At 35.5% G+C, this 14176-nt stretch overlaps 1 protein-coding gene and 1 long non-coding RNA gene across 2 annotated transcripts; one reads left to right on the top strand and one right to left on the bottom strand.

The window, feature by feature from the left end:
- On the top strand, positions 5466-8640 carry LOC18779095 (MDIS1-interacting receptor like kinase 2). Its single transcript, XM_007212913.2, has 2 exons — positions 5466-8144; positions 8241-8640. The coding sequence occupies exons 1-2, from the start codon at positions 5633-5635 to the stop codon at positions 8594-8596; spliced, it is 2868 nt and encodes a 955-aa protein (XP_007212975.2). The 5' UTR covers positions 5466-5632; the 3' UTR covers positions 8597-8640.
- LOC18779547 lies at positions 9628-10435 on the bottom strand. Its single transcript, XR_002271235.1, has 2 exons — positions 10259-10435; positions 9628-10060 (listed from the first exon to the last, which is right to left on the bottom strand). It is a non-coding gene; the product is annotated as an uncharacterized LOC18779547 (long non-coding RNA).

Raw genomic sequence — 14176 nt, 5'->3', positions numbered from 1 at the left:
ATTTTCCAGTGTGCTACATTTCAGTCATAAACAAAGTATATGAACATTGTCAAGCATCTAAGTTGCTGACTCTATCAATTTCTTCTAACCAAAAAAAAAAAAAAACAAAAACTATCTAGCAATTTCATCAAAATTCAACAAGAAAATTCATTTGGATTTAAATGCATGAATAAATGCAAGATATTGACTTTAACTGAGGTGTAGGAAATCGATCTTTCCCCAAAGAGTTTAGTTAAGGTAGTCCCAAAGGACTTTGGGAGATCGACATTTTTTGGTGAATTTGAAGTTGAATGGAAATCTGCTAAAATATGAGAAATTATGACCCTCCGTTTGGACGAGGGAAAATAACTCGAAATTTAACTAAAAGTCGGGAATTTATGAGGAGAAAATAACAATTCCCTTGTTTGGATAGTTAAGCAAGGAATTTATTAAATGACGCATGAAAAAAATCGTGAAAATTGGAACATCAAATTCCCGAGTTTAATTTCCATCAAAATAGGCGTCATTTCACAATTTTCATAGTGCCATTTACAAAATTCTATCATTTACAAAATTCGACATACATAAATCCAAACACCGAAATCTTCAATTTCCAGAAATTGAAATGATAGAACTCGAAATTCCGTCATTTTAGAATTCTATGTAATTTTCAATTTCTTCATCCAAACGGAAAGAATATTGTTTTGGGGGAATTTTCTGTGTATTTTTTTCTTGTAGGAGGTCATATTTATAATACAATAAAATCTTGAAGGCCAAGGAAAATAATAGCTCTTAATTCTATTTACGATATGAAATCAGAAATAAAGGGGAAATCAATTACAATTAAAATGGGAATCCTTGGTGTGTAAGGAAAGTTACAAGTCACGCCAACACTCCTCCTCAAGTTGGTGCATAAATGTCGCCGATGCCCAATTTGTCCAGTGACGTGTGGAACGCTTTACTAGAAATCACCTTTGTCAAAATATCTGCCAATTGATTCTCGAACTTCACGAAAGGGAATTGAATTAGTTTAGCCTCAAGGTTCTGTTTGATGAAGTATCGATCCACTTCAATATGTTTGGTGCGATCATGTTGAACTGGGTTATGTGCAATAGAAATTGCAGCCTTGTTGTCACAAAAGAGATTCATTATAGATTCATACCCAAGTTTAGTAACCAACTTCCTTAACCAAAGGAGCTCACAAATTCCTTTAGTTATACCTCTGAACTCAGCTTCTGCACTAGATAAAACTACTATATTCTATTTCTTGCTCTTTCTTGTCACCAAATTACCTCCCATGAATATGAAGTAACCAGATGTGGATCTTCTATTTGTTACACTACTTGCCTAATTTGCATATGTATAACCATCAATACTCAGATGACCATGTTTTCAGAACATAAGTCATTTTATGAGTGCAGACTTCAAATATCTAAGTATTTGAAGAACTGCATTCATGTGGTCTTCACTTGGAGAATGTATAAATTGACTGACTACGTTCACTGCATAAGCAATGTCTGGTCGAGTATGTGACAAATAGATCAATCTTCCCACTAACCTTTGATATCTTTCTTTGTTAGTTGGAACTTGATCTAGGTATTTTTCAAGATGATGATTCTGAACAATAGGAGTATCTACATGTTTGCAATCTAGCATTCATGTGTCTGTCAATAAGTCTAAGACATATTTCTGTTGAGAGAGGAATATACCTTGCTTTGATCGAGCCATCTCAATCCCCAAGAAATACTTGAGTTCACCTAGATTTTTCATCTCAAGTTTAGTAGTCAAATACTCTTGCAGTTGAGATATTTCATGTTTATCATTCCCAGTAATAATCATATCGACAACATATATTATTAAAGCTATTGCCTTCCCTTTCTGATGTTTCAAGAACAGAGTATGATATGAGTTACTCTGCCTAAAACCATTGTTCTTCATTGCCATGGTGAACAGTCTAAACCATGCTCGAGGTGACTGTTTCAATCTATACAACGCTCAACTTGCATGTTGTTCCAGTCTGAGTAGAAGTGGCATATCTAGGTGGAATGTCCATGTATACCTCAACTGTGAGTTTTTCATGTAGGAATGCATTTTTTAGATCAAACTGGTATAATGGCAAATTCAAATTAGCTGCAAGAGATAGTAAGACTCTAACAGTGTTTAACTTTGATAATGGAGCAAGGGTCTCTTCATAGTCTATATCATAGGTTTGTGTGTAACCCTTTGCCACAAGCCTTGCATTGTATCGTTCAATAGATTCATCAACATTGTGTTTTACACTGAACACCCATCTACAACCAATGGTCTTTTTCCCTTGTGGTAAAGGTTCCAGTGTCAACATCAGATTTTTTTCGAGAGCCTTTCATCTATTCTTTAATAGGTTGAACCCATTTTGGGTCTTTCAATGCCTCAGTTATCTTGGTTGGGATATGGTTAACAGACAATTGATGCTTAAAAGCCTTGAATGGTTCAAGTAGTCTCTAAATAGATACATGATTGGCAATCAGATACTTCGATGTTTTGCCAATCTCTCGAGAATATCGATTTGATGTCTTTTCCACAATTTTGCATGAAAGGTAATTTATATCCAAAAGAATTATCAACGAAATTTGGTTAGTAGGTACTGTTGGATGCGATGTGGGGTCTTCAGCTAGCGGTTCTGGATCATCTTGAGGAGCGGAACCCAAATATGAAATATCTTCACACATGGAAAGCGATAGATCATCAAGGTATGTACAATCAATCGTTATCTAACTGAGATGAGTATTGTCTTCAAGACTTCGATGTGATTGATCATCGAGGTCGAGACAATCAATTCTTTCTGGGCAGAAATGAATTCCTCCGTCTTCCAAGTTGCTCCAATTATGCTCTTCGCTTTGTATCTCCCTCTGAAATGTAGAACTAGATGTCAGTCATGGAAGAACATCTCAAATTCCAAAAAGGTCACATCTAATATGACATAGTTACACCAGGTAGTAGGGTGATAACATCAGTAGCCTTTCTGATGAGTGACATATCCTATAAAAATATAATGAAGCGCATGTAGATCAAGTTTGCTATGCTGATTTTTGTGGAGATGAACGAAGGCCACGAATCCAAAGATTTAGGGTGTGAGCACCAAAACAGAGGGCATGGGCCTATGTTGTGCGAGCACTTGTAAGGGAGTTTTAAAGCTCAAGACATTAGAAGACATGCAGTTGATTAGGTGAACTGCGGTGACAATAGCATCATCCTAGTGATGGCAAGAAAATGAGCACCAATCAGAAGTGCTCGGGCTGTTTCAAAAAGATGTCGATTCTTTTGTTCAGCAACACCATTTTGTTGTGGTGTCTAAGGACATGTCGTCTCATGGATAATTCATTGCTGTTGGAAGTAAGTCTAAAAGTCATGATTGAAAAATTCTCCACCGGTGCCAGAGCAAAGGTTATGTATTTAAGCATTGAATTGAGTTTTCATCTGTTTATGGAAGAACTGAAATCGTGTAAACACTTCATTTTTATTCTACATCAAATAAAGCCATGTCATTAGGGTACAATCGTCGACGAATGTGACAAACTATCAAACGCCAGAAGGAGCAGTGATAGGTGAGGGTCCTTAGACATCAGAGTGAATTAATTTAAACAGAGTAGTACATTTTCTTGTACTCAATGGATAGGGAGCACGGTAACTCTTGGCCGAAATACAAGTGTCACATTTGAAGTCGGAGTATTCGAAACCTAAGAATAAATCTAGTATAATATGCTTCATATAACTAAAGGATGGATTTCCAAAACGACTGTGCCACAACCAGATTTGTCTTTGTTTGCTATTAGAGGAATGTGTCACACTATTAGCCATGCCTGTACTGAAGTTATCTACATAATATAGCCCCCTTCTTTTAGTACTATGACTAAGAATCTCCTTAGTGTGAATATCCTGAAGCAAACAAAAAGTTGAATAGATTAGTACACAACAATTCAATTGTTCAATAAGCTGACCAACTGACATAAACTTATTAGATAGAGATGGAACAAGTAAAGTATTAGGAAATGACATAGAGGATGAGAGAGCAATAGTGCCAGTCCCTGTCACAGGATAAGTAACTCCATTAGAAATACTAGTTCATCTGGGTTAGGTGGTACTCAGAAAATCATTAGGATCAAACACCATATGATCGGTTGCACTGGAGTCAATTATCCATCCCATGGAATCACTCGTATTCGAAGTATGGAATACATAACTAGAACCACTTCTTGCAGCTTTATGTCGTCTTCGATCTTTAAGTGCCTCGGATCGCCACAGTATGTGCAATTTATTCCATATGTCTGGATCTTTGTTTGGGAAGTCATAATATGTGCAGTGGAAGATTCATATGGTATAGTATAGGTAAATATATGAGTTTGAATCTGAGTCAGGATCTGAGTCGAGATCTGGGTTGGAGTATGATTCTCGGTCTGGGTCAGGATCCGAGTCTTGGCCAGTATCATCATCTGAATTGGGGTCAGGATCTGGGTCTGAGTTTGATTCGGGGTTTTTTTGAATAACTGGGTCATTCTTGACATAAATTCTTCTAAGATCGAGGTTGGGGTCGTGGTCGAGACCTGGTTCTATATCTTTAAAAAATGAGTCATCTGGGTCGTCAATCGTTCAAGGTTCTTAGTGGGGGTATGATTCTAGATCTTCAAAAATTAGGTCATTTGGGTCTTCAATTCTTCTAGTTTCTAGGTCTGGGTGGTAGAGGAATCAGTGGTGCTACCTCCATGAGGGATGATCAAATCTTGATCCCTCATGGCAGCGTTGACATGTGGTTGGCTAGGGTTTAGCAGCAATTCCAAGATCGCTGCTCTGTTACCATGCTAAAATATGAAAAACTATGAGAGAATATTATTTGTGAGAATTTTCTGTGTATTCTTCTCCTTATAGGAGGTCATATTTATAGTACAATAAAACTTTGAAGGCCTAAGAAAATAATAATTCCTAATTTTATTTGCGGTAGGAAATCAAAAATAAAAGGGAAACCAATTACAATTAATATAAGATTCCTTTATGTGTAAGGAAAGTCACAAGTCACGCCAACACAATCAACTTTGGCGTCCTATACCATATGAATTTAGTATCATTCCACTGATGAATTCGGCGTCCTATACCATATGAATTTAGGTATCATTCCACTGACGAATTCGATGGGTCAATTCCTGACTTTTTTTTTCAATATCTAATTTTTTTTCTTCAAGTTGCTAATTCTTCTGTCACTGTCATCATTAAAATTGAACAACAAAATTCAAACATTGCATTATAAGACGATGAATTTAACAGAGGTGTAGAAAAGACTTCTTCCCATACAAAACAACTTACCCTAGAAAGAAAAGTGAAAGAGAGGTCTCAACCACAAAAACTTGTCGATCGCTGAATATATTGTGGAAAACGGAAACAGTGCATGTAGAATAATAGCTATAAATAAAGCCATCAAATACATGATTGTGTAGGAACAAAAATATATACAATGACAAATTTATTATGCTGTGTAGCTTTCCTTATCTCGCTGTTCTCATCACCAAACATTGCTTTTGCTTCTCCTCTTGAAGCAGAGGCTCTTCTCAAATGGAAAGCTAGCTTCCAAAATCAAACCAAGAATAATCTGACCTCTTGGGCTTACCATTCAAAAGCAAATACAATGCCATGCAACGTTTGGACTGGAATTTCATGCAACACTGCTGGAAGTGTCAACAGGATAAACCTCACCAATTCTGGGATACAAGGTACGCTATATGAATTTCCATTCCCGTCCCTCCCTAATCTCGAATATATTGACCTCAGCTTGAACCAACTCTTTGGTGCCATCCCATCTCAGATCAGTTCCCTCTCCAAACTCATCTATTTTGACCTTTCTTATAATCAGTTTTCTGGGAAAATCCCACCAGAAATTGGTCTTCTCAATAATCTTCAAGTCCTGCACCTAATTGGGAACCAATTAAATGGTTCAATCCCTCGAGAAATTGGTAAGCTTAAGTTTCTTAATGAGCTTGCTCTGCAAATAAATAGTCTAGAAGGTCCAATTCCGGCTTCTCTTGGTAACCTTTCCAATTTAGCTGTACTGTACATGCAGGACAACTATTTAACAGGTTCCATTCCTTCATATTTTGGAAATTTAAAAAACCTAACCATGATGTACTTGTTCACCAATCAACTTTCTGGTTCTATCCCTTCAGAATTAGGAAATTTGAAGTCTCTAGTGGAATTATGCATTAATGACAACAGTCTATCTGGTTCAATCCCGATATCATTAGGTGATCTGACAAACCTTACCGTTCTCTATCTCTTTGAAAATAAGCTTTCCGGCGTAATTCCAAAAGAGATAGGGAACTTGATATCTATTGTGGAACTAGTATTGAGCCAGAATCAACTCAATGGTTCCATCCCCACTTCACTTGGTGACTTGAGCAACCTGGAAAAGTTATACCTCCGTGATAACCAACTTTCTGGCTCCATCCCCCAAGAGATGGAGAATCTCATGAAGTTGACTGTACTGCAGTTGGACACTAACAACTTTTCTGGTTATTTGCCCCAAAATATTTGCCGACGTGAATCACTACAAATCTTTACGGCATACAACAACCATTTCATAGGTCCAATCCCCAAAAGCTTGAAAACTTGCAAGAGCTTAGTCAGAGTTAGTCTTCAAGGGAACCAACTGACAGACAATATATCTGAAGACTTTGGTGCCTATCCAAATCTTCGATTTGTTGACCTAAGCCACAATAACTTGCACGGTGAAATTTCGCAACTCTGGGGACAGTGTCCGCAGTTAGCAACACTACGAATTGCGGGGAACAACCTTACTGGTAGAATACCGCCTGAGATTAGCCATGCAACCCAAATTCATGAACTTGATCTTTCTTCCAATAGTTTAGTAGGGGTGATTCCAAAGGACTTTGGGAGATTGACTTCTTTGGTGAAATTGATGTTGAATGGCAACCAACTTTGGGGTCCTATACCCTCAGAATTTGGATCATTGACTGATATTGAATATCTTGACTTGTCCACCAACAAATTCAGTGAGTCAATTCCAGGCATTTTTGGCAACTTGCTTAACTTGTACTACTTGAATTTGAGCAATAACAAGTTCGGCCAAGAAATTCCATTTCAGTTGGGGAAGTTAGTTCATATGTCCCAACTTGATCTAAGTCACAACTCACTTAAGGGTAAGATACCATCAGAAATGAGCAGTATGCAAAGCTTGGAGAAGTTGAATCTTTCCCACAATAATCTTACCGGTCTCATTCCAACAACTTTTGATGGAATGCATGGGCTGAATGACATCGACATATCCTACAATCAGCTGCAGGGTACAATCCCCAACAACAAAGCATTTCAAAATGCTCGAATGGAAGGGAATAACGGATTGTGTGGCAATGTTGGAGGACTAAAACCCTGCAATCATTATGTGGAACATAAGCGAACCTCAAAAAAGGCGTTCTTAATCATTTTCCCTATCTTGGGAGCACTTTTACTTGCTTTCCTGGTATTTGGTTTGATTGATAGAAGAAGAAGAAGTAGAAAGAAATCACAGGAAATAGAACAGGGCAATATGCATGAAAGCTTTTTCTCAATAATTAATTTTGACGGAAGAAAAATGTATGGAGAAATCATGAAAGCAACCAATGGTTTTGATGCCGTCCATTGCATCGGGATGGGAGGACAGGGAAGTGTCTACAAGGCAAAGATCCCATCAGGCAGCATTGTTGCAGTGAAGAAGTTCCATCAAACACTTGATGGTGAGGAGGCATCTCGGAAGGAGTTCCTTAATGAAATAAGGGCCTTAACTCAGATACGACACCGAAACATTGTAAGGTTGCTTGGCTTTTGTTCAAGTTCCCATCACTCGTTTTTGGTCTATGAGTATTTGGAAACAGGTAGCTTGGCTGCAATCTTGAGCAACGAGAATGAAGCTAAAAAATTGGACTGGAGCACAAGGGTGAGAATTGTAAAAGGTGTTGCTCATGCGTTGTGTTATATGCATCATGATTGCTCACCACCAATTGTGCATCGAGACATAACAAGCAGCAACATTTTGCTGCATTATGACTACGAGCCTTGTGTTTCGGACTTCGGAACTGCTAAGCTTTTGAATCCAGACTCGTCGAATTGGACTGCTCTTGCTGGCACATATGGATATGTAGCACCAGGTAAAATACCTAAATATAGAACTTTTGTTCTTTCTAAATTTAGTTAATATCAAGCCTGGAATATTGATGGTTTGGTCTTCCTGAATTTGTATGCAGAGCTGGCTTACACAATGAAGGTAACTGAGAAATGTGATGTTTATAGCTTTGGAGTGCTGGCACTGGAAGTGATTATGGGAAAGAAGCTAGGCGATTTCATCTCCTCATTTTCGTTTCCATCCACCACCTATGCAAACATATTGCTCAAGGATGCGTTGGACCAACGCCTTCCTCCTCCTACACCTCAACTTCAAGATGAAGTCGTAACCATTGCAAGGCTATCAGTTGCATGCAGACATTCCCATCCACAATCGAGGCCAACAATGCTCATGGTTTCACAGATGTTATCGTTCCAAACTGCTTCTTCCTATGGAGGACTAGACGATATTACACTTGAACAACTCATTACGATCTGAATTGCATGTGACCTAGTTTTGAACAAATATAAGATCCTCTGGTTTGAACATATTGTAGTTAGACTTATTTGAGTATTTTCTTTCATATGTATAAAGTTTAATTAGCATGTATAATGTTTTTAAGCTAGTTTAAAATATTCTATTATCCTTTCATACAAGTACTACTGAGTTCTGGTTTGACCAGATTACCAACTCTTATGGAAAATTCACATCACAATTTTCATTTCTTGGACTAATGCTTGGGCTGAATTTATAATTTGCCTGATGGCTGACGCCGCCCATATAATGATGCAAATCAACGCATTTGAATATGTTCTTCTCTACCAATTAGAATTTATAAACTAGCAATCCTAACCTTCAATGACTTCGATTGATGAATTGAGTCATTCACCAAATTTCTTGGACATTTGAAATATGGAAAAGCACTAAAACATGTGTACTTGATCAACCCCATCCATATTTCCATGAGCTCCATATCAGTTCTGCATTTACCGTCTTCATCATATTGCAGTTGTCTCCAATTTCGAGAAAGACTGGCCCCATCAAGAAACTTTGGTAGGTTGAAATTATGAAAGTTTAGGCCCAATATTGCCTTAGATGCTACTGAAGTCCAACCAAAAAACAAAAAAGAGAATAGGTCCAAACACGGAAAACGAAAAACTGCACATTTTTCTAAAAACTGCATCGAATAGTCTATGTTCTGATTTCGATGTGAGGGGGAAACTGGACTAAATTGGATCACACCCGGTCGTAGTCACCAGGGTTCAAGAAATATAGTGGTCACCTACCATTAGATTTCATTTGACGGTTAACACCGATCCACACTCTAATTTTAAGGAAAACAACAATTTTATATTAAAAACAGTATGAAATAGTGGTCACCTTCTTTTAGAGTACTTCCATTCATTTGTTATGGCAAAGGGCAAGGATAAGCAAGTGTGGTTAGAATTCACGTGAATAATGTCTGCCCTAGCAATTCATGTGAAGAGATTGTTGGAAGATCTTGGGTTTGCACCCCAGAAACCCATAGATTTGTATTGTGATAACAAAGCTGCAATTACGATTACTCATAACTTGTGCAACATGATAGTACAAAGCACATGGAGGTTGATCGACATTTTATTAAAGAGATGGTAGATGCTGAGGTCATCAGTTACCGTCTTCATATCATGTGCAGTGAATCCATCATCCTTTATATAAATCCTTACAGTCATATAAAATTCAAACATACAATCAAATATTATATATGCCAAATATGAGAAGGGTCAGCTGATCACCGCCCATCGGCTTTATTACCGCTAGCTCAGTCCGGGCCGGCCAGTAGATGTTTCAAATATCAGGTATGATTTTTAATTTATCCCGTTCACGGAATCGATGGACCGGAGCCAATTGGGTCATCGGCTCCTATTTTCTTTGCCAGGTGAATATTATTCATTTTCAGAAGCTCTCTACCTTTTTTCTGTTCTGCAATGACAATAAAAAAAACTTGATTAATAATCAGTCATGATAAACAATTGACAAATGTATACATACATATACACGTAGAGAGAACTTTCTATTGTTTCCAGAAAATGAGGATCCCTTGAGAAGCCCCACATGGCATTGTAGTTCAATAATATATATATATACATATGCAAGTATATTTGGGACAGAGAGACTAACTGGTTTCTGAAAAGTGGGAAACTCTGGCAAACGCTGCTTTGGATGAGAACAACAACATTAGGATGAAGAGACTCATCAGGTAGCTACCCTTGGGAACCATTTTTATGATACCCAGTCAGGTACAAGTTTCGCTTCTCCTTTCCCAATCTCTTACCACCTTCCTTCTATTTATGCCAGTGAACACCACACAAGTGGTAGTGGTTTCCACTGATTTCATTAGTCAAGGTCTTTGCGCGTTTTACAACACAACCGCACCTTCCTTTATGTGAACCAAAACTGATTAGTCAATGTTTTTGTGCTCACAGACGGGTTCTAACTTGTTCAAAACGTCTTCTTTTTCCTCCGATGAGGACTCTTTTGTATTTGTAATATAATAGTAAATTGAGCTTATACCCATAAAATTTATTTTTAATCACCTACAACTTTTTCTTTTATTTTTCTATTTAAAATACTCAATTTTTTCAAATAAAATCCGATTACTAGGATTCAAATAAGCAAGTTACCTAATTTAGATTAAAATTTTCAGATTCCAAAACTACCCCTATTTACAAAGTTAATGTATTATATGAGGGTGTAACTAATGACACATGTTGAATTTGGAAAGATCTCCAAATCGTTTTAATGGATGCAGGAATTAATTTAGAAATTTATTTGAAACTAAATATTAAATTCAACATTAATGTATTAGTAATCTACAGGTGATTAACGTTTTGGTTTATTTAATAAAAAAATTATGTTGTTTTCCTTTTATGAATTATACGACTAGTAATCTATTTTATTATAGTTTTATGAATAATAGTGTACATTTAATTATGTTCAAAAATAATTTGATAATCTATTTATTGTTTGATTTATGAAATTTTTCTCCCAATAATGTACTATAATGAACCTCTTTTTCTCTATATTTTGTATCTATTTTTTTCTCTAAATAATGAACCTATTACTTGTTTTTATGAAAAATAAATTTGATAATCTATTTATTGTTTGTTTTATGAATTTTTTTTAAATGAACCTATTTTTTCTCTAAATAATGAACCTATTTTTTCTCTAAATTTTGTAACTATTTTTTTCTCTAAATAATGTACCTAATACTTGTTTTATGAAAAATAATTTGATAATCTATTTATTGTTTGTTTTATGAATTTTTTTAAAAACATGAACCTTTTTTTCCTCTAAATAATGCACGTATTTTTTTCTCTAATAATGTACCTAGTATAATGAACCTATTTTTTTCTTCTACATAATGTACTTATTTTTAATTTATGAAAAATGTGCAAAAATTTCAATTATACAACGTATTTTTTTTCTGTAAATAAAATAAAAATAAAAAATAAAAAACCTTTTTATATTGTAAATAATACTTATATTTTATTTTATGAATAATATATCTATATTTTTTTAAATCATTATGTACCTATTTTTAATTTATGAAAAATGTATAGAAATGTCAATTACAAAAGTAACTGGGCTTCTTTTTTTTTTTTTTTTTTTTTTTTTTGGGGTTAAATAATGTACCAATATTTATATATATATATATATACATATTTTTATATTACATTAAAAACGACCGATGGCTTAAAGGGAGTGCCAACCAAAAAAAATGAGGTGATTGATATGCTATTAATGGGGAGTAATAATTATAATTAAGGTTGTTAATGACATGCTTGAAAATAAATATGAAGGTGTAGATGGCATGTATTGTAATTTAGTTAATAAACCTAGGACAAATCTATCTTACTTGGCAACCTATATTTTAAATTTGAGTTTTAAGTAAAAATTTAAAAGTACGTAGGTGGGTATGTGTTTATGGTATAGTAGTTGTAAGGGCCTATGTTGGAACAACCCTTTATATAAAAATAAATATATTTCAGCCCACCTAAGTGTGAGACTTTTACTCAATCTCAAACACTCTAATATATTTTGTAAAGTTTCTGATAGGGTACATTAATTTTTGACAGCTAGAAACAAAATATGAACATTGCCGAGCATCCAAATTGCTAATTCTCTATCCACATGAGATTAATTTTATTTCTATGTATGAGATTAATAAATAAAAAAATTGGCAGGTATTTATATCAAAAAAGTCTGAATTTTTTGATAATTTTTCAGAATTTTTATTTATTTATTTATCAATATTTTTCCAATTTATTTCTTCGCTCATGTTAGCGTCTTCAGGCACCAACTCAGGTTGGTCTTACCTTCAGGCCTGTCCAGTCTTGATGGAGCCTACGTCCCCTACCCAGACTGGAATTTATTGGTGGAGCGATTTTTTCAACCCAAGGGACCTTTTGCCATGATAAAATCCCATAGGTGAAAATGCTCTTATGTACACCAAAACTAATTAGTCAAGATTTTTATGAGTACAGACAAGGATCGGTTACCGTGTCCACCCTGTCATTAGTTTTGGACTAGCTATCAATTTCATCAATTAAATTCAACAAGAAAATTCAAAATTTGCATTCAAATCTATGAATAAATGCAAGACTAACTTTAACTGAGGGGTAGAAAGACTTTAAAGTCTTCTCCTGTCCAAATGAGAAATTATAGAATAGAATGGATACACCACGTCAAATCTGTATCTTCTACTCAATATAGTCGTGTGCTTAAGCTTTCACAGCTGAACTCAACTTCATTTCCTTATTTGAAATTATGTTAGAAAAATAAAATTAAAAAACTTTAAAAGAAAAGATAGTATAAAATTACCACGATTAGACTAACGTAATTAGAGTGGGACAAATGAGGTGTTTGTTAGATTGCCCCAGGCCATTGGTGTGCTCCCAGGTCCTAGGTTCAAGTTTCTCTCTCTCCTGTATAACTTTGGCAGACAAGAAAGAAAAAAGAAGAGTAATTGGAGTGGATAGCTGTCGTCGGCACTTAGGTTATGGTGGCTTTTAGATTTGTGTTTTTTCTTTGATTTTAAGTTTTAAAATTTTTATTCAAAATTAAGACTGTTAACTTTAGGGTTAAGTAGTGCAAGTTCAGTTCCTGCTGTATGCATCACCACTGATAAACACCAGAACAAGCTATATTCACTGGCCAATAGCGCACGCCAGCAATAAGCTTCTACAGCTGGTTGACCAATGTAAAGGATAATGTACCCATGCATCAAAATTTCCTCGCCAAGCTAAGTTGACATATAGCCCACAGTGGAAGAGCCACCCAACAAAGGGTATGGAAAAATCATGCAAGAAACCAATGGTTTCGATCATATGCTCTAAGTAATCATCAAAGCAACCAATTTCTAAAATGATTCAGACTCTTAATCCCCTCAATCTCTAAGTCATCTCGAAACTCCCAATCCAAGTTTTCTAAACCTGGTCCAGCTAAACCCAAAACACAACAACATAAATTAGAGAGAAGCCGATTTTTTGGGAGCAGTTTAGCCACTTCCTGAGCAAGTACCAGAGGAAGTACACGCATGCATATACATATGATCAGAAAAAAAATGTGGTCTAGACAAAATTAAGGGTCATTTTATTTGATCCCAAGAATCTTATTTTTTAACCCAACACACTCTTTGCATTTTAATATCCTCTGCTCTACCAGTTAGAGCACCTTCAATGACTTCGACGAAAAAAAATTGGGGCATTTTAAAAGGCTAAAGGAGAGAGAAATATTTTTTAAAGAGCTAAAATGGATAAAAATGTCCTTATTTATTTTTGAATCTCCTAAGGAATCATTTACATTTGCATGTCTTTAGTTTGAAAGTTGAGAGGTTTTTCTGTCTTTTTCGAAAAAGTTTTGGCTTTTTCCAAAAGTGGAATTTTTTTTTTTTTTTTTTATAGATAAAACCTAAATTTACTATTAAAATTTGAGTGGGCAAATAGTTGTTCTTGGAGGTGAAAATTTTCAAGTTAGTCCCATTTGCATTGGAGACAGCCTAAGCAAGAAGCTTCAAGTAGGCAATAGCTACAACAA

This window comes from Prunus persica, chromosome G4, assembly GCF_000346465.2.
Source record: "Prunus persica cultivar Lovell chromosome G4, Prunus_persica_NCBIv2, whole genome shotgun sequence".
Lineage (NCBI taxonomy): Eukaryota > Viridiplantae > Streptophyta > Magnoliopsida > Rosales > Rosaceae > Prunus > Prunus persica.
Note: the sequence above shows the minus strand (reverse complement) of the source record. Positions and strands in the feature narration are given on the sequence as shown.